The sequence below is a fragment of the Otolemur garnettii genome, unplaced genomic scaffold (assembly GCF_000181295.1).
Source record: "Otolemur garnettii isolate 467f Iridium unplaced genomic scaffold, OtoGar3 scaffold00074, whole genome shotgun sequence".
Classification (NCBI taxonomy): Eukaryota; Metazoa; Chordata; class Mammalia; order Primates; family Galagidae; genus Otolemur; species Otolemur garnettii.
Window position 1 is genome coordinate 6,177,999 of NW_003852469.1, and position 21,187 is coordinate 6,199,185.

General features: G+C 51.8%; 1 protein-coding gene across 1 annotated transcript; it reads right to left on the reverse strand.

Moving 5' to 3' along the window:
• Positions 1–724: 724 nt before the first annotated feature.
• On the reverse strand, positions 725–20,978 carry RHOBTB2 (Rho related BTB domain containing 2). Its single transcript, XM_003793968.3, has 10 exons — positions 20,688–20,978; positions 16,542–16,743; positions 15,866–15,969; positions 15,194–15,379; positions 13,681–14,702; positions 13,306–13,424; positions 10,703–10,853; positions 5,655–5,743; positions 4,850–4,955; positions 725–3,697 (listed from the first exon to the last, which is right to left on the reverse strand). Exons 2-10 carry the CDS (start codon positions 16,731–16,733, stop codon positions 3,480–3,482), a joined length of 2,187 nt encoding a protein of 728 aa, XP_003794016.1. The 5' UTR covers positions 16,734–16,743; positions 20,688–20,978; the 3' UTR covers positions 725–3,479.
• Between the last annotated feature and the right edge of the window lie 209 nt (positions 20,979–21,187).

A 21,187-nucleotide genomic window follows, 5' to 3' on the forward strand; every position in this document is an offset into this window, starting at 1 on the left:
CCTCCCAAGTAGCTGGGACCACAGGCACCCACCACAACGCCCGGCTATTTTTTGGTTGCAGCTATCGTTGTTTGGCGGGTCCGGGCTGGGGATTCGAACCCGCCACCTTAGGTGTACGTGGCTGGCGCCTTAGCCGGTTGAGCCATAGGCGCCGAGCCTTTTCTCAAGACTTGACACACATTTTCAGGGGATGTCTTCTCTCTGAGCCAAAATGCATACGTATCTGCATAGCCTCGCCCATCACTAGGTCTTATTATGGAGTAGGGCTTATATTTAACAAATGCATAGAAATCCTGCTAGGGCTTATTTTTTGGGTAGGTCTTATTTTCAGGGAAACACGGTATTAGATTTATCTGTGTCTCTCATACTTATTCTTTTAAAGTCAACTTTGTGACAGCATGAAATTGTTGGGGGATATTTTTGTTGGTTTGATTTGGTTTAATACCCATACCAAATAGCGTATGACAGGAGAGAGTCACTGTTTAAAATAGCATTTCCTTTTTTTTTTTCTTTTGGAGATAGTCTCATTATGTTGCTGTCGGTAGAATGCTGTGGCGTCACAGCTCACAGCAACCTCAAATTCTTAGGCTCAAGCAATCCTCCTGCCTCAGCCTCTCAAGTAGCTGGGACTAGAGGCACCTGACATAATGGCTGGGTAATTTTTCTATTTTTAGTAGAAAGGGAGTCTCAGATCTTGCTCAGGCTGATGGAGAACTGCTGAGCTCAAGCAATCCACCAGCCTCAGCCTTCCAAAAGGTCAGGATTACAGGCATGAGCCACTGCACCCGGCCAATATGGTGTTGCCTTAGTGATTGTGTATCTCTTTCTGCTGCTGTTCAGTGAAGTTCTCCATCTGAATCTGTGCTATTACACAATGCAAAGAAGGCAATTAGATACAAAATATCCATGTATTTATGAACTCATGACCAAATTAAATATGAAACCTTATATAAAAAGAGGTGTGTTTTTTGTCATTTGTTTGGGGATTTTGCCCCCATCTTCCCCTTCTCCTCTGATGCGGCTCTTGGCGACAGGAGTCCAGGGTATGTTCTTACCCTATGACTCACTCCTTCCCTCCCATCTGTGCCTTCAGGCTCGCCCCACACAGGGTGCCTCTGACACCCTGGATTTCCCGGGTAAGTGCCAGGTTTATGGAACTTGGGCCTTGCTTCCCTCTGGGCACAGGGACACCAGGCTGGCATGGCTCACCCACAGCTCCAGGGTGTTTCTCTGGGCTGCAGAGCTCCCTAGTACTGCAGACTGGTTCTGGCAGAGCTGTCAGGAAGTTCAGCAAGTCCCTGAGGGGTGAGCAGACCTTGGCTGCTGGGGGAGTCCTGTAGCTACTCTTCTGCGGGCTCCCCCAACCCTCAGCTGACCTTTATTTGCCCTCCCTCATTCTCATCAGTGAACCCACCTTGTTTAGCTATGCAGGCACCTGAGACAAACATTTCCCCCTTCCCCTTGAGGTCCTAGAGTTCCTGGGGGTCCGGCATATCCATACTGTTCCCCACCCCCCTTCAGCAGAGGCAAGGTGCAGCCTGCTGCACTGGGCTCCCTGCCTAAAATTTCCCTCTTGCTCCATCCCTGGGATCCTCAGCCTGGGGCTGAGCTCTGACTGAGCTCAGCTGCAGGAAAGCTGAATAGCCTGTAGAGGGCAGTCCACCACTGGCTTCCCAGCCAGCCACCCTAGAGCACCTGGCAGTCATAGCCTGGGAGCATCCCGGGCACAGACAACATGGATTCATCTCATTGTTAGACCTGCTTATCCTTCCACTGCCTGCTCTAGATGAGAATTAACCTCCAGGTCCTGGCACCACCCAACCATCGCAGAGATTGCCTTTGCTTCTGGGTCTGCTCTATCCCAGAGCTAATGAGTATCCCAGGTCCCCCTCAGCCAAAGCATCCTTCTCAGGTGAGGGACTCCTGGTGCTCTAAGCCCCTGACTCCACAGCCTCCCAGCTCTGCCCTGTGTCAAGGGGACCCCACCTTTTAAATCTAAAAACAGTGTGGGGTGATAAAATATGGGTCAGAGTTAGAAAACAGAAAAGGGTCAATTGTGGCCCAGCTTCTGCCCCATGGGGGCTGAGCTACAGTTTTAACCCCAACAGACCCTCAGTTCCATCCTGCTCTCTAGACTAAACTTACATTTCCTTCTGTCCATTTCTTCCTTCTCCTTAACTAGCATTAAGGTTCCGTATGTTCTGTGACCCTTCAGTACAGGGGAGTCCTGCTCTCCTATTCTGCCCACTTCTACACACAGCAAAGCCGGCAGGGGACAGGAGGCTCAAGGTTCTGGTGAGAGTGCCCACAGTCTCCAGGTGAGCAAAAGAGCCCTGAGACCAAACCCCTCCCTGACACCAGCCCCAACATGGAGAGCCAGGACTCTATGCTGCCCTGAGAGCTAGCCAGCAGGGTCCAGGCATCCTGAGTGAGAAGGTGATAAGTCCTTTCCTGAAAGGCACTGGAGTTGATTCTACACCCTAAACCTTCATCTTCTCATCATGGGGGCATCTGTTTGGCTTTATAAAAATGTAAGCTATATGGGGCCTTTTTCTGGTTTTCATTCTTTGAGGGGACAGAGGACAGGGTGTTTTGTTGGTGGTGATTTTGTTTCGCTTTCAGTTTGGGTTTTGTTTTTTGCTAATTTTGCCCCACCCCGTAAAAAGCAGTGCTACCCAGAAGCAGAGGAAAGGCCCAGAGGAGCACAGGATTGGTGCCCACAGACCCCACCCACTACTTCTTCTCCTACCCCAGCTGTTGCCTGTGGTTCCCATCTCCAAATCTGAGGGGTGAGGGAGAATTTTCTCAGTGCACCAAGACGCACGGCTTGCATACCTGGAGCGCCACACAACCTCTGGCTCTATCACCAGGCCTGCACGGCCACAGCCCTGGGAGGGAGGGATGCAGGCCGGATGCAGGCCTTTCTGCTAGTGGCCTCTTGGATGTAGAAGCCTGAGTCAGGCTCTGAAGGCTTCATTTCTACCCTGACTTCTCCAGTGAGGATTTGAGTAGCTTCTATGTGGAAATGCCCACAAAACATATACAACCGTTAAGTCCACTGGTGGCAAGGACATGGCCAAGAGAGGCAGGACCCTGGCAACTCACTTCTGCTCAAGGGGAGGGCAGCTGCCTCCCTGGCCTGAGCAGAGACCAAGACATCCAGCAGGCCCTAAAGGCTGGGGGCTTTTCCCTTTGACTCCAAGATGCTGGGACCCCGAGAAAATAAGCCAGAGCTTGCAGCTCCGCTCCAGCTCCACCCCCAGCAATTGTCTCCCATCCAGCTGAGGACCTGGAGACCTCTGCAGGTGGTTCCCATTCTGATCCCCAGGGAGGGGCTCCTCTCTGGCTGGTGAGGACAGCATCGCCCTTAGGGTCCTGCGGATCCCGTTGTCCCCGTAAGGTGGAGGGGTGATGCAGAAGGACGGAGGGGCTGGGCGGTGGGGACAACAGCAGCAGGATCGGAGGAGGGTGGCAGCATCTCAGACCACGGCCGAAGAGGAGGATGGAGATGCCGAGGAGGCCGCCGAGGAGGACTGCGAGGAGGGACTGTTCCAGAACAGCCACCGCCGCTTGGGCTGCCGTTTCAGGTGCAGGTAGTCCTCCTTCTCACGCTCCTTCCGGGCCCGCTGGTAGTGGTCTTCCTCCTTCAGGTACCAAACAGGCGGCCACCGGTGCTTCTCAAAATACTCCTGGTTTTCTGAAGTGGAGCACAGTGGGGGTCAGTTAGAGAGAGGGGGTTGCGGGGTGGGGGGTAAGGGGAGCAAGGACAGGGAGTGCCCAGAGACCACCAGCCCCGCCCCATCACCCGACCCTGGGCGGGGCTCCGCCCAGCCCCGCCCAGCCCCGCCGGACCAGCCCAGGAAGCCGGAGAAACCCCGGGGAGGGGAGGCCTAGGGAGCCCAGGTGACTATAGGCCCCAGGCACCAGGGAAAGGCTTTCCATTTGTGTTTTCCTCAAAGATGGAAGTGAGACCTAGAAGAGGGAATAAATAGGCCGAGAGAAGGCCAGAGGATGAACAATCAGGGAGAAGAGGTAAGCAGCGCCGTTGTCCAGAAGGAAGCCAGCAGGGTTAGGGCATGAGAGTGGAAGGTTCTGAGGGGATGTCAGGGCAGGGCACAGACGGACACGGGCTGAGGCTGGCCTTGTTCTGGGGGGCTGGGGAGGCACAGACAGATTGGAACCAGGGTAGTGGTGCAGTTGGACCTGTGCTTTGGAAAGAAAATGCTAGACGGGTTGTAACAAACGTGAAAGGGAGGAGAGAATGGAATGGGAGAGTGGAAAGGGGTCCCAGCCACATGGAAGCCAGGTGTGCAGGGAGCCCAGTGAAGACCCCTCAGGGCTGCCAGCGACACCTCTCCCTGGAGCCCGTGCTTCCCAGTAGGCTCTTAGAAGAGAAGATAATTAAAAAAGACAGAGCCACAGGTGACCTAGGATGTTCAGCTGGATGGTTCATGCTGAGGATTGCAACCATGCCTGGCTTATTCAATCAATTTAGTGGATAGGAACAGCACTTTCTTTTTAAGTATATATTCGCTATTGTGTGCATTGGGTCACAGTATAAAACGTATTTTTTATTGTGGTGTCCTGTCCAGAAAAGTCTGAAAACTACCAACTGTATCCCGACAGCCTCTCTTTACTCCTAAGAAATGGAAGCCCAGAGAGGCAGCGCTTGCTGCCCGCTAGGCCAGCGCTTTTTCCTAGGGCTCCCTCTGCTGGACTGGAGGCTCTTCTCAGGGTCTCCCACCCCCAAAGTAAAGTAGCGTTAAATCTGAGTAGTGCACCCAAGTTGAGTGCTTTGAGCGTGAGGAGAGAGCAGCAGGAGCTGCCCGGGCTGGCCCCAGACCCTCACCTGGGGACATGGCCTTCATGTCTCGGGGAAACTTGCGGCACACGTTGTTGTAGTTGGTGCAGATGTGATGGAGACACCAGTCAGCCAGCTGGTACGCACAGTGGAACTGCAGGTAGAACAGAGAGCATCTGTCCTGAGACCTGGGGTGAGGGTCTGCGTGGACACCCACAGCTGCCCCCACACCCTGGGCCACAGCATCTGTGGTTCAGACATCCAAAGCCCTCTGTAGCGGCTTCCTACTACATCTGCTCTCCTTGCATCTTAACCCCACGTGACTTCCTGCCTCTTCCCATCAGGGACCAAAGCAGTCCACACTGAGGTGCAGACATGTGGGAGCAGGGAGCTGACTCTGAACCCAGGGGTGTCCACAGCCTTAGATCAGCTATGCTTTAACTCTGCAAACAAATCTTTGGTCAGCTGTATTTCTGCCACTGCGAGGGCCAATGTGGGAGATTTTGCTTTTCTGTTTGGGATAAGGGCCTGGGCAGTTAATTTCAGATGGAGAGTCCTCAGTGGCCCCACATGACTAATGCAGGCAGCAACCATGTCTAGGCCTGAGAATGGGGTTCCCTCCTTAGCCCTGTGGTTGCTTGAAATCTCAGCCCCTTCCTCCCTGGGCCAGCTCTTCTCTGGGTATGTCAGGGAGTTCTCCCAACATGAAGGATGAGATGGGCTTTGCCCAGTCAGGGATCTGAGTCTGATAACGAGGTCCCTTCAGGCCCACCATCTCTCAGCCCTCCTCATTTGCTGTCAATGGGAGACAGCGCCTCAAGTTGAGACTGCTAAAGATTCCTTCCCCTGATACCTGAGCCAGTTCCAGGAACACAAGGACGTCTCCATCGATGTCCACCATCATCTGGGTTGCTTCCATCAGCCCAGCCACTGTGTACTGCTCTGTGACACACACAGCCAGCAATCAGCTGAAGAATCACATGAACAGGCCTGCACTCACAGCCCCAGCAGGAGCTCACTGCAGGACAAAGGAAATCGGGGCCAGAGGCAAGTCCCAGCAGGCCAGGAAAGGCCACATGATTTAAGTCTGGTCCCGCCAGTGGGAAATCAGGATGGGAGCAAGACTTTCTCAGTGGGGTGTGAGTGCTAAGAGCATTTTTCAAACTACATGTGTCCCATCACAGAGTCTGATATATGTAGGGGAAGTCCCCAGTAGAATCAGCCACTGATTTGTTAAGCAGAAAAAAAGGCTAAGAACTGAGTTTAATTCAGGGTTAAACCTCGTTTGTTTTAATCTAAATTTTGTAACAATTGTGTACCAACCTTGCATTTTATGTTATAACATACATATCAAAGAAGTAAATACCACTGGATCTGAAGCTCAATTAGAAATATTAATGTAAACTCATGCAGAAGGTGTATGCATCCCACCTCTGTCCATGGAAGAGACCTAAAACAATAATCATTCCAGTAGCAGTGAGCATTCCTAGTACACAGAAATACCATTTCCATTTCTAACTAAACGAAACCAGGAGGCTCGGCACCTGTGGCTCAAGTGGCTAAGGTGCCAGCCACATACACCTAAGGTGGTGGGTTCGAATCCAGCCCAGGCCGGCCAAACAACAATGACGGCTGCAACCAAAAAATAGCCGGGCGTTGTGGCGGGCGCCTGTGATCCCAGCTACTTGGGAGGCTGAGGCAGGAGACTCGCTTGAGCCCAGGAGTTGGAGGTTGCTGTGAGCTGTGATGCCACAGCACTCTACCCAGGGCAATAGCTTGAGGCTCTGTCTCAAAAAAAAAAAAAACAAAACAAAACCAGGACTTCTTGGAAAAATAGCTGATTTTTAGGTCTGGAGCATGAAATATACAAACATATCCTAGAACATCGCATCATTCCAGAGAGCAAGGAAGCACAAAGACTGGGGCCAATCTGCAGAGACTCCGACTGGCCAAGAGTACAGTATTTGAGCTTCAATAACGATAAGTGCAATTAATTAAAACCAACCAAGTATGTTCAAATGGAAGAGTTTATAATACCATGTTAAAAACTCAATGCAAAAACAAAAAATTCAGTGCAATGGGTCACCTTCAAAGGATGAGAGAAAACAAATTTATCTTGATAACTGGTTAAAAAGAAAGAAATAATTGAGTATTTACCCGTCTGCCTTTCCTATATGAACTTTAACACTGGGTAACCTATCAGTGGATGAGAGGAAATGTCTGTCTTCTCAGAAGTATGCTAGGCTGGGAGTGGTGGCTCACACTTGTAATCCTAGCACTCTGGGAGGCCGAGGCTGGTGGATCCCTGGAGCTCAAGAGTTCAAGAGTTCAAGAGTTCAAGACCAAGGCCAGGTGTGGTGGCTCACACTTGTAATCCTAGCACTCTGGGAGACTGAAGTGGTGGATTGCCTGAGCTCATGAGTTCAAGACCAGCCTGAGCTAGAGTGAGACCCCATCTCTACTAAAAATGAAAAACTGAGACAAAAGGATTGCTTGAGCCCAAGAGTTTGAGGTTGCTGTGAGATATGATGCCATGGCACTCTGCCAAGGGCGACAAAGTGAGAGTCTTTCTCAAAAAATTAAATAAATAGGTTTGGCGCCTGTAGCTCAGTAGCTAGGGCACTGGCCACATACACCAGGGCTGACAGGTTCAAACCTAGCCTGGACCTGCCAAACAATAATAACAATTACAACAAAAAAAGCCAGGTTTTGTAGCTGGTGCCTATACTCCTAGCTACTTGGGAAGGTGAGGCAAGAGAATTGCTTAATCCCAAGAGTTTGAGGTTGCTGTGAGTGTGACATCACAGCATGCTACTGAGGGCAACATAGTGAGACTCTGTCTTAAAAAAAAATTTAATAAAGGCTAGGCGCCCGTAGCACAGTGGTTATAGGGTCAGCCATATACACCAAGGGTGGCGGGTCCAAACCTGGCTTGGGCCAGCTAAACAACAATGACAACTGCAGCAAAAAATAGCTGGGTGTTGTGGTAGGCACCTGTAGTCCCAGATACTTGGGAGGCTGAGGCAAGAGAATTGCTTCAGCCCAAGAGTTGGAGGTTGCTGTAAGCTGTGACATCACTGCACTCTACCAAGGGCGACATAGTGAGACTCTGTCTCAAAATAAATAAAAGTAAATAAATAAAATAAAAAATAAATTAAAAGGCATTCTACTTTATAATAATTCATTAAACTGAATATATGTTTCTTTTATGTATTTGTGTTATAGTTAACATTACAAAGTTTTAAGTTTGGGCCAGGTGTGGTGGCTCATACCTGTAATCCTAGCACTCTGAGAGGCCGAGGTGGGTGGATTGCTTGAGCTGAAGAGTTCAAGACCAGCCTGAGCAAAAGTGAGACCCCATCTCTACTAAAAATAGAAAAACTGGGCCTGTAGCTCAGTGGTCAGGGCATCAGCCACATACACTGGAGCTGGTGGGCTTCGAACCCAGCCTGGGCCTGCCAAACAACAATGACACCTACAACCAAAAAATAGCTGGGCATTGTAGTGGGTCCCAGTTACTTGGGCGGCTAAAGCAAGAGAATCACTTAAGCCCAAGGTTGCCATGACCTGTGATGTCACAGCACTCTACTGAGGGTGACATAGTGAAACTCTGTCTAAAAAAAGAAAGAAAAACTGAGGCAAGAGGATCGCTTGAGCCAGAGTTGGAGGGTGTCGTGAGCTGTGACATCACAGCACTTTACCCAAGGCTATAGCTTGAGACTCTATCTCAAAAGAATAAAAAGTTTTCAACTTGAATTAGCAGCTTTATAGGAAGCATAGCTCACAAAACTTCAAGTATCACTAATTATATAAAACTTGGCCTCTTCCGCTGATCCTTATCCAGGTAGTAGTGTATACATTTTTGTATATGTTTTCTAGTGTGCACGGACTATTTTTTTTTTTTTTTTTTGAGACAGAGCCTCAAGCTGTCGCCCTGGGTAGAGTGCTGTGGCATTACAGCTCACAGCAACCTCCAACTCCTGGGCTCAAGCGAGTCTCCTGCCTCCGCCTCCCAAGTAGCTGGGACCACAGGCGCCCACCACAACGCCCGGCCATTTTTTGGTTGCAGCCATCATTATTGTTTGGCGGGTCCGGGCTGGAGATTTGAACCCACCACCTTAGGTGTACGTGGCTGGCGCCTTAGCCGGTTGAGCCACAGGTGCCGAGCCTGCACGAACTATTTCATGAGAAATATACTTCGACAGCATTTTCTGTAAACCTTTCCATGCAGCAGTGCAGTTTAACACTTCTGATGACTACCAGGTGAACATTACCTATGTGTGCTTAGCCAATGGTTCTGCTGTGAGTTGTTTCCAATCTGTGCCATCCGTGATGAAATGAACTTACAGCATTATGCATTTTTTCCCTTGTGGCCCATTTCTTTGAAGATAATCTTTTAAAAGTGGAATTATTCCAGCTAAGAATCTGAAGTGTTATGTGCTCTGGGAAGGCTACACCATTTTTCAGAGATAGCGAATGACAACATACTGTTACAGCTCTCATCTTTGGAAGCCTCTCTTTCTCCCTGCGCAAGAATCTCCTTTGCAGCCAGCTGGGGGCCCTGGACTACCTATGCATGCTCAGCTCTTTTTTTTTTTTTTTTAGAGACAAAGTTTCACTTTGTCGCCCTCCATAGATGCCTCCATGGCATCACAGCTCACAGCAACCTCCAGCTCTTAAGCTTAAGCGATTCTCTTACCTCAGCCTCCTGAATAACTGGGACTACAGGTACCCTCCACAACACCTGGCTATTTTTTTGTTGCAGTTTGGCTGGGGCCGGGTTTGAACCTGCCACCCTCGGTATACGGGGCCGGCACCCTACTCACTGAGCCACAGGCGCCACCCTGCATGCTCAGTTCTTAATATTGTTCTGATCAGTGATTTCTACCTTCTTCCTGTGACCAAGCCCTACCCCCCTATAATTCATTTCCTTTCATGAGGTTGCCACTGTCCCTCAAACTTGAGCCCCAGTCTTGATCATCTTCCCAGGGCTCCAGTAGCTCTGACGGGGCCTTCCCTGAACTGCAATAGTATCTGAGGATCTGCTGCTTTCCCCTCTGACATGCCCAACAATATTAACCTAGACATCCATACCATCACTGGTACTGATGCCAACATCCAAAACGACGCAGATGTCAACCCCAACAGCAGTGCAAATACCAGCTCCAACGTGAACAGCTGCCATCTGCTGGCCTGGGTCACTGGCCCCAGACTCCCCTGACCCCAAGAGCATCATTTCTCTTCCCCAGGCCTTTGGGCTGCTGTCACTTGGTTTTCCTATTGCCTTCCCCAGAGGGCCTCTGGGATTGGAGAATTAGGAGTGGCAAGTCAATATTTGCTTTCTATTTTTAGAAAAAGAAGAGAAGTCAAAAGTAGAAGAAGAAAAGGGAAAAGAAAAAAAAAGTAAGGAGGCTTTTAACTATTGGTTAAAAGAAGAGGAGAGAAACGTGAACTTGTGTTCTTTTTTTTTTTTTTTTTTTTGCCATTTGTGGCTGGGGCTGGGATTGAACCTGCCACCTCCAGCATGAGGCCAGCGCCTACTCCCTTGAGCCCCAGGCGCCGCCCCAGTGTTCTATTCTTTTTTGACATCTGAAGCCTGCCCAAGGAGAGCCAAGTTCAGAACATGAAGCGCTGTCATCTACTGCAGACCACTTTGCCGGGCCTTTAGAGATAGCCTCTCAGGCGACCCCATGAGCCATCTGTCACACACACTTCTCCACACTATATCCTCATCCCAGACTCTGCACCTGTTGACAGATTTCGTTTTATGTAAGTTTATTCCCTTGCTGCTACAGCCTGTCCCCCAGGAGGAGAGAGAGAGGAGAAGAACACAGAATCACTCCTCAGGGTCTCCCTGACTCCTTCCCCAGGGGAGGACCTGAGCGCGCTGTGCTTAGTTACCTGTGAGGGCCACCAGGTGCGGCAGGCAGAGGCGGTTGGCCAGGATGATGAGCTTCATGTCGTCCAGGTCAGGACTGGAGGTGAACGTGCCGGTGTAGAGGTATTCCAGCACTGCCCTCATGCAGCTCCTGCTTGTGTGAGGAAACACCACCTAGGGTGGGAAGGAGGGAGCACACGCAGTGAAGACCAGCTCAGGGAAAGAACTCAGGCTGAGAGTGAAAAGGCCCTGGCCACACAGCTGGTCTCCCCAAGGCAGGCAGCCCTCCTGGGCTGCACCTCCATCTCCTGAGAAGACCAAGGCCTGGCCCTCAGAGCAGCGCCCTGCACTCAGCCCCAAATTGCTAACAGCACCAGGGAACAGCTCCAGGAACTTTTAAAAGGACTTGAATACTTGCTGACATTCTTTGGAAGCTGCTGTGGCTTCAAGGATACTGCAAAGAGTCCCTTAGGTCCCTCAACCTACACTCCAGCCCTTCCTGGCCCTGCAGGGAGCAGGAGAAGTGAGACCCAGAATGAGCAAAGTGAACACCAGCTGACTTCTCTCTGGCTGCTCAAAGCCACTGCTTGGGGCCTCTGGGATCTTGTCAGCTCAGCGCTGCAACAAAAACTGCTTTCTCATCAGGTGTGAGTCCCTCCAGGCTGCATTGGGACTCAGCTAGCACTTTAAGGCTGGCATCTCTGGCACTGAGAAGTGCTCAGGGCTGGTAAGCCCTAGGGGCTTCTAAGAGATCCTAACCTCACACTTTGTACATCCAAATCCTACTCCCACTTCAGAGACCAACTCAAATCTCAGCCCTTCCACTTAGCCTTCCAGAGGGCTTCCTTCCCAGAAGCCTTGTGAAAGTCACAGTCTGCATCATGGGATGTGATGCAGCATTATTCTTGGTTCACGTTTTCATTCAATTATTTGGTGAGCGCTTACTAAGAGACAGGCATGGAGGGGGATACTTGGCAGAAGTAACCTGGATGTCCCTGCACTCAGAGCAATTATAGGAACAGTGTGTGGACAGTCAGAACTTTAAGCATCTGCACAAAATAGTACCCCATTCACCAGGAGACCGAGTGATGGGCAGTTAATGTTCCAGGCATTCAGAGAAGATGGAGAACAATAAGGACCATTGCCTGGTTTGCTTGTCAGAGAGAAGGGAAAAGAGAGCAGACTTAAGAGAATATTTCTAAGGACGCAGCGATAGGCCCCTTCCAGCCCTGTTTCCAGCCAGAGTAAGTCGTGGTATTAATGAGGGAACAGACAAGCGAGAGGGGTGTTATTTTCTGTATTTTGGTGCTTTGATATCTAGAGCCTTTTGGCCTAGACGACTCCCTCTCCCAGGGCTAGCCAGTTCCTAGAGATGGTAAAGGAGTTGGCTGCAAGCTTGCTTTTCACATGCAAACTAACCAACCAGAGCCCACACAGCCTAGTATTCCCCTGCCTTCATCCTCCCAGAGCCAGGCTCCAGACAATCAGAGATACTTCCTATACCCCAGAGCCTGTTTAAATTATCCAAACCAGCCAATCCTAAGCCTGCCCACCCTGTCTCACCCATTCCTTCTCACAGAAATCCTCTGCCTCCTGACTGACCCTGGTGCTTCTCCGTGAGGCCCCCTCATGGTGGTGTGGATGGCCTCCTCTTCCTGGGATCTGTGAGTAATAAACCATCTTCTCAATGATAGGTATGTTCTGATCTGTTGGCCTCACTATACCTCAATAACAACAAAACCTACCTTTTAGAACAGTGACAGATTCCGCCTGGGACATACCGAAATTTTTCTAGTTGTTTCAAGTTGGGGAGGCAACAAGGTACAATGAAAAAAGCTAAGGAATCAAAGGCCTGAGTTCAAATCCTAACCTCTGCTTTCTATTTACACAATTTTATTATTATTTTTTCTTTCTTTTTTTTTTTTTTTTTTGCAGTTTTTGGCTGGGGCTGGGTTTGAACTTGCCACCTCCAGCATATGGGGCTGGCGCCCTACTCCTTTGAGCAATAGGCACAGCCCTTTTTTTTTTTTTTTTTTTTTTTTGAGACAGAGCCTCAAGCTGTCGCCCTGGGTAGAGTGCCATGGCGTCACAGCTCACAGCAACCTCCAACTCCTGGGCTTAAGTGATTTTCTTGCCTCAGCCTCCCAAGTAGCTGGGACTACAGGTGCCTGCCACAGCGCCTGGCTATTTTTTGGTTGTGGTTGTCATTGTTGTTTGGCAGGCCTGGGCTGGATTGGAACTCTCCAGCTCTGGTGTATGTGGCTGGCGCCTTAGCCGCTTGAGCTGCAGGCTCTGAGCCTACTTGCACAATTTTTTAATGAGTCACTTAACTTTTCAGGGCCTCCTTTTCCTAGGTATACCATGAGAATGCTACACTACGTGTAAGAGTCATATGTGAGTTAAACAAGATAATGTGTTGAAAGTGCTTTCTACACTCTCAAGTTAAGAACTTCCTATAATTCCCTTTCCTGGTGTGTTGTAAAAGTTCTAGAAACCACTTCATAACCTTCTGTTGGGCCCAGCACATAGTCACGGCTGAAAGATGTACATTCAAACAGTGGGTGCCTCAGATGCAGAGGGTGTAATTTCTTTCTCCTCCCCGCTCCCTTTCCATCCTCATCCTCACCTCCCGGGTGGAACTCTCCACAAACGGCCCCCCAAACATGGCAGCCATCCAGTCACAGCTGGAAATCAGCAAGGGCTTGTGGGCGCTGATGGCGCCATCATCCAGGATGAAGGTCACATCTGTCCAGGAGGAGAAGAGGAATCACAGGAGGATGAAGTGAAAGAACATGGGCTAGCCGGCCCCAAGGGTAGTGAGGGAGCCCAGGCAGCCCTACTTCCTTCTGAAGCCACTAAACAACCAGGCTCTCGGCATGGGGAGACCAGGCTTTAGGAGCAGGGCAGCCGTATCTCCTGGACGTCAGGGCTTAGAGCAACTCAGAATGCTAACAGGACCCACCCAGACTCTTCAGAAAGCTGGGCTAAGCATGTTCCATACCTGAGAATGTGCCTTTTGCCAAGCACTCCTTAACCCGGTTGGTTCGACGGACATGGAAGGCCTTGGTGATCTCCTGATTCATGAAGGCCTCATTGTTGAGAATATTGGCCACCATCATGCGCAGATCAAAGACCTCCAGCAGCTCAGCAATATGGGCAATGTGCATGAGGTCCCGCTCATTCTCGTCCAGCTCCCCGGTGTACAGGTACTTGAGAACAGCCCGGAAGGGCCCCGGCTGGATGGAGTTATCCATCTTTACCACCACCATCAGCCGGGATTTGTAGGTCAGGGGATCTTCTGCCATCTCTTCCTGGATGCTCACAAAAGCTCGGCTCCAGGAAGATAGCACACGACCCCTGCCCGGCAGATACCCTGTTCCGTTGCCCCGTAAGATCCCATCGCTGGTTGAGGCTCGGAGGCCAGCAGGGCCAGAGCCTCCGGTCTCGTCCACGCTCTCACACACGTCAAAGCTGGCTGCCCGAAGCAGAAAGTCCCGCCCATGGTGGTGATGGTGGTGATGGTGGTTGTGTTGATCAGGGTGGCCCTGGTGGTCCTCTGGGCGGGCGCCCCCTGGCCCCGAGGGGCCCCCCAGCTCCCCCTCACTCAGGTCCATGAGGAACAGGTCGTAGAACTTGGAGGAGGAGGTGGAGAGGTAGATCTTGTGGGCAAAGATGCGCACCCGCTCCTGCAGCACCAGGATGACGTCCGCGCAGAGCGGATCCTCCAGGAGGTGGGCGGGGCACTCCTCGCTGCTGGAAGGGGGGTCGGGCACCACAATGATGGGGGGCGGTGGCTTGGGGGGCAGAAAGGGCGCCTGCAGCAGAGGCCGCTGCACATTGCGGAGATGGGACTTCCAGAACTGCAGGTGACGGCGGGAGATGAGTGCGGCCCGGATGGCATTGTCAAACACGTCCTTGATGCCAAACTGGGCCACCACGCTGGTCTCATAGTAGGGGATGCCCAGTTCCTTGGCCACCTCTCGACCCTTCTCTGGGGGAAGAATCTCGTTGGGCTTGATGGGCCTGGTGGATTCAGGAAGGGTTGTGTTGGTGGTGGAGGGGCTCCCTGTTTCTCCGCCAGCTGGAGGGACTCTGCTCAGGATCCACACCCTCAGCCCCACCCCTACCCTGCTCTTTCTCCTCCATCTGGTCAGATCCCATCAAGCTCCTTTAAGCTCCACCTCCAACCCCCTCTTCTTCCAGGAAGGCTTCTCTATGTATGCCAGGCCCCTAGTGACCTCTCCAGTTCAAAGCAGTGACCGAACTCTCTGGCAATTACCACGCAGTGGTTCACATTGGTATTTAACCTGTTCATATATTTAATTTATCTCCCAGCAAAATTACAAGCCCCTTTCATTTCCTCCTCCCTGTCTTTCCTCATGGTGCTTTAGCATAGTACTGCCCACATAGTAGGTGTGCAGATACATGAATGAAGGAAGGAGCATGCCTGTCGGCTCCTGTCATGACCGTGCTCCAATTGGGAGAGCCCCTCCCTAGGCACCAGCACCCCTTACCTAGCCAAGGGTCGTCTGGCCCTATTGACGGCCTCCAGGTCGGCATAGCGCAGGTCCAGCTGGCAGCCCACCAAGATGACAGGTGCTCGGGGGCAGAAGTGCTTGATTTCTGGGTACCACATGGTCTTGACATGGTGGAGGGAATTGGGGTTGGCAATGGAGAAGCAGAGAACTACCACATCAGATCTGGGGGAGGGAGAGTAAGATTATGGGCAGAGAAGGCTGGAGGTAGGTCAGCTGTCCCTGGAATGAGGGACAGCATGCATGCATACCCCTAACCTCCCCACTGGCTTAGGTATCTCCTCATGTGCTTTCACATAAAACGTATAATAATAGTACCTGCAGTTTATGCAGCCTTTTAGAGCTCAAAGGCTTGTTTTGGATTCACAGCTAACTTGTGAGTTAGAAATTACCATTTTTACCATCTCACAGCTGAGAAAAATCATCTCAGAGCTACTAGGCGGCAGAGCTGGGACTCAAACCAGGCCTCCTGGCATGGAGCCCTGGCTCCTTTCACCGCCCAGGCTGCCCCCGCCCCCTGCAAGGGTCTGCCAGAGCGGTTTCCTCCACTCCTTCCTTCCCGATAAAATTTCACAGGGTTGCTCAGTTCCTTGGGAAAGCAGGAAAAACCCACCCACTTGGTCCCCTGCTGGAAGCCAGAGCCTTCCCTACCTCCCATAAGCAAAGCGACGGTCTTTATGGTGGTCCCCAAAGGTGTCCCAGAGGCGCAGGGAGACACTGACATCATCTACCACGTCTCGGGAGCGTTCCAGCACCTGGAGAATCAAGGGCAACAGTTCTTGGGACCCTCTCATGGCAGCCCACTGTGTGCCTTGCAAAAGATTCTCACCCGCAGGAAATATGTGGAATCAACAAGGGCTGCTCCTGAGCTGACCAGAATTGGGAGAGACCCTAACAGCAGACGGTTATGGGATAGAAGGGACCGCTCTTGGAACCTACCCTTGTTCCCAGCTTTCTCTGCAGACTGGATGTTTATGAGACCCTGGACTTTTGGTATTCGTTGCCAGCTTCCTTTCCCACTCTGCTCTCATCTCCCCCAAGCCCCAGCCCTGCACCGCTCCGTGTTACCTGGGCTCAGATTGCACGAGATGCAGTACTCAAGACTTAGCTGAGTCCCAGACACCAGCTCAGCCAGCGAAAACAAAATAGCAGTCACACCAGAGACATCTCCCCCAGGTGGGCTCACCTCAGACCTCTCTCCAGCAGCTCCTTCCTCTTCAGCTGCCCCCATCCCACCCCAGGGGTCTCCATGAGCCCCAGAGACCCCAAGCTACACCTTGGGAAGAAGCCCCCATATCCAGATGTATGGCTGGACCCCCAGCCTTACCTCCTGGCACACGCGGTACTGGTCGATGGCCCACACTGTGGGCACGTGGGTAGCCAGCAGCTGGTACTGGGTGAGGGTGGCATTGCAGGCACGGGCACAGATGAGCCTGGTCTTGCCCACGGCGTTGTCCCCCACCACAACGCACTTGATGGTCTCTACGTTTGGCCTTTCATAATCCATGTCAGAATCCATTAAATGGGACCTGAGGAAGAAGAGGGAAGCGCTCAGGATGGCTTGGCATGCCAGCTCCCCGCGGGCCGGGACTAGCACCCACAGCTCTCCTCCACAGGGCTGGCAGGAGGAGAAGGGAGTGGGCAATGCTGTGGTCGGGAGCTCCAGAAGAGCCGGAGGAGTCAGGAGCCCAGTCAGGCTGAGAGAAGCGGTGCCACCATATGGGCCATCCAACTGGGCGTGTGAATGGAGGAGACCTTTGAGAGCTCCCAGGCAGAGCCTGCCCAGGGCCTGCCCTGTCCCCACTCTCCAGAGAGAGAAGAGGCTGCCTGGGCAGCTCACTCATCATCACTCTCCTCCTACCTCCCCAGCAGGGCAGTGGCAGCAGAACAACAAACAGCTGAGAGAAGCAGAGTCTCCAGGTCCCCACCCCTTCCCAGCAGGCCTGAGGGCAGGGCCACTTTAAAATTTAATAGACCTGTCAGAGCTAAGCAGCAGCTCTCCTGGCCTCCACCCCTTCCCCTGGCCCTCTCTGGTGGCACATTTCCAAGCCCCAGCCTGTCAAACCAAGACCCCAACCCTTTAGGCAGATGCCACCATTCTTCCTCCCAGATGCACCTGACAGAGCTGGTCCTCCCCTCCTCTGCTGTCTTGCTCAGCCAGGGCTCGGCTTTGAGGGTGGTGGTGTAACCACTGGCCTGCAACAGTATCATCCTCCCTGCATCCTGCAGCCAGCCTCAGACAAAGTGAGATCCACCCTCTTCTGCCTTTCCCATTCCAAGGGAGGAGTCTCAGGCTGGAAGACCCCAGACAGCTGGAACTCCCCAGAGACGCCCACTAAACTGGCTACCCATGGGTGATGGGGTTGTCACGGTAAACAGAGGATCAGAAAGCTCAGTCTGAATTTTTGTGCAAAAGCTTGCCTTAGTTGCCTTCAGTGTTGAGCAGAGAGAAGTACCAAGCCCACCAGAGAGGGACGGATTGAATAAACAAACAGAAGGCCCTTCTGTAGTCAAAATGTCATGTCAGTGTTTAAAAAGCTGTCACCAGGAGGCCCTGGGCTCCAGGGGGCTTTCACTAGCAGCCTCCAGTTGGCATTCCCCTCCGGGTGGAGTCCAGAGATGCGCAGGGCAGGGGTTATTAGGAAGCCTGGTTTCTCCAGGGCCATCAGCCCACCCTGCTCACATTCCCTGTGTGCATGAAAAGTTGTCAGAGGGCTAGAGCAACCCAGAGCCATCCCTCCTAGGCCAAGGATGGTTGAATTCAGGAGTCCTGGAGGCTGCCTGGGCAACCTGGCTGCTGAGGCACGCAGCCTGAGAGCCAGGCCACCAGCAGCAGCAGAGAGGCTCCATTCCTGCCGCGCTGTGTAACTGGATGCCAGCATGCAGGAATGCAGAACCGAAATATCCAAGTAACGATAGCAACTGGGATTTGCGCAAGTGGATGCATCTCGGCAACCTAAGCAAAAAAGTGCGGCAAGGACTTTTCAATGAGACAACCTCCTTCTCCTCCTCCTCCTCGGAATTTTACAGAATCTGGACTTTAACAACAAGGGGTCTCCATGTAGTTCCCTCCTTGGTTTCCAGGGCAACTGTCTGCATCATTCTTTCTCTCCCCCCTCTTCCTCAGCAGGGAACTGTTATTCTAACCACCAGCTTCCTCTGCCCTCTTCTCTTTCCTGAGTAGAGGACTGGGAAGCCCACTTTGACCGTTCCTGGTCTCAAGCTGAGGGATGTGTTGGCCCCGGGAGGAGTCATGTGGGTTGTGGTTTCTGTTTTATTGAGTAAATAACAAAACACATAGAATCCCCTATGCAAAACACGGACAGCTGCAGGGTAAAGATTAAACCCCACTAACCAACAGAACTTCTTTGTCAAGTTTCGATTCTAACCGCATGGGGGTCTATAGGTAGAAGGGTGGAATGAGGTATGGTTGAGGGGTGTCAGCACTTAAACCAGGAGCATCTCAGTAGTGAAGATGATGCCAGGACACCAGCAGAGCAGTGCTGGTCCAGGGTCAGCTACTTACGACACAATCATGCACATCTTGTGTTAAGTCACCTCTAGGGTTAAGCACGGGACAGGCAACCGACAAGTAGGAGTGGGATAAACACTGTGTAGTGAGTTTAGACACCAGACCTGCTGGATTACTACCCAAGCTGAACACACATCTTCCTCCATCCCCAACCCCTTCCACTTCCCCTGCTTGTCCTTTAGTGCCTCATTTTTATCATTCTCACCCTTTCACCCTGTCCCAATTCCCTGACTGGCAAACTTCATGTCCTATCTAGGAAAGGGTAAAGTGCTTCACTTCCCGGGCATCAGTCTTCCTCTCTGGAAGATGGGTATGAAGGCATTGGAAGAAAGTCTCCTGGATCTTGTTTAATTCATGCCAAGACAGCCTGGGCTAAAAGGAGCATTTGTCTTCTTATGTAATATGGTATTATATAATGCCAGATTGCATATCTATATGTGTAATTATATCTCTCTTTAAGATACAGACTGGCCCAATTAAGCCAGCAGAACTCTTAGTCTAATGAGGACTGTCTTAAATCAGGATCCTGTCCTAGAGAAAGTGTGCCAACAGTAATACAATTTCTGCCCAAGAATATTGCTACTTTACTGTATCACTGCTGATGTATGAGACAGCCCATTCAGCCAGCTTCTCAACTTCCCCTGGCACTCTCTCCTTCAATGACTCTAGACTTTTCCTCACAACTGCCTCATTCCCATTCTAACTAACCTCCATAAACTATGGCTTCCTTGCCACCCTGCTCTGGGTATCACAATCCTCAATTCACTCCTCGCCCACAGTAATCCCAAAGTCACTGATGCATGTCCCCACACCCCTGTCCCCATCTCCAAAAACATCCTCCTGCCCACTGCTCTCTCAGCTCTCTGTATTAAGTCCAGGCCAAAACCCAAGGTGTGCTCAGATTAGCTGCAAACAACTCCGATTACCACCTCCACACCCCTACACACACTCTTTGCAGAGCTCTGAAAAGGCCCCCTTTCCCTCCCACAGCTGATAGGAGGCTTGTTCATCTGTGGCTGCCCTAGTCTGGTTGTCAAGGAAACAACAGAATCTCCCTGGGAGCCTGGCTTGTCTCCTAGCAACCAATATTCCACATCCTGCATCTTACAAAATGCTAAAAGGGAGGAAAATCCTGAAAATGAAGATAAAAAACAAGGAGAGGAGGTAGGAAGGTAAAATCAGAAAGAGGACAGACAAAGAAAGGGTGGACTCCGATTAAAAGAGGCTCCCACTGGGGTCGCTGATACTGTAACATGGGGGATGGCAGAGGCACTGGTCCCCACAGATTCAACGGACAGCAAGGCCCAAAGGGATCCTGAATGGTCATATTAACAAAAATGCAAGCCTTAACAGAGGATAAGCCTTCTCAAACGTAAAATGTGGGAACATCAATAAACACCATTAAGGATTTTCCCCCATAGTTTGCCAGAACTCAGTTGCACAGATTGCAATGGAGTTGAGTTCAAAGAAATATCTCCAGAACGGTGAGCAAAACGTTCAAATTCCCCTGCCTCTTTTTTTTTTTTAAAAGCGGAAACACTTTCACTACTATGGACCGTTTTTTTCGGATACGCCGCTCTGCACACACAAAATACAGAAATAAAAATAGAAAAGAGGAAGAGCTCATTCTTTCGCGGCGACCCACCGGCTGAGACTCGCGGCAAAATGTGTTAAAGCCCATCGGTGGCACTCAGAAAAAAAAATAATAATAAGGAAGGGGGAGGGGCACGACACGCCAAGGCAATCAAGTTATCTTCCCTTCTCTAGGAAAACCCAGAAAAGGTTAGTACCCCGCCCCTCAGAACCAGGAGCCGAAGCCACAGAAGAGCGGGAGCCGAGGGGGAGCCAAGAGGGGCGCCGACAGGGCCCCGAAGGGCGCAGTGGCGCGTTTGCAGAGGCTGCTCGGAACCCGGCCATAACAGAAATCCGTCGTTTACTTACACCACTACATGTGACGGGGTGATTTCTAGCGTAAGGAACACATCTCTTCCTGCTAAGCACGTTCATTTTAGTGAAATGTCTGGAGTCCCTCTGCGCGTGCAAGTTAGGACGCTGCCGGCGCCGCCGCGCTGCCTCTGGGGCTTCAGTCTCCGGGCCGGGTCGCGTTGGATCAGAAACTCTGCTCCAGCAGCCCAGGCCGGACGGCGGGCTGGGAGCTGCCGCGAGCGCTGCACTGCAGCCGCTGCCTCTTCCGGATCAGCATCTCCCCGCGCCCCGGGCGCCCAATGTCACGGAGGCGCGCCGGGGCCGGGCTGCGCGCTGCCGCCCCGACCTCTGGCGCCTGGGCCTCGCCGCCCGCCGCGGGGGCTCCGGCTGCAAAGGCTGCGGGAGGCGCTCGGGAGTGCGAGCAGAGGGGCGAGGCCGCCGCCGCTACGCGCCTGGCCCGCGGCAAAGGCGCGGCCGCGAAGACGCCTGGCGCTGCAGTCCCGGGGACCGCTCGC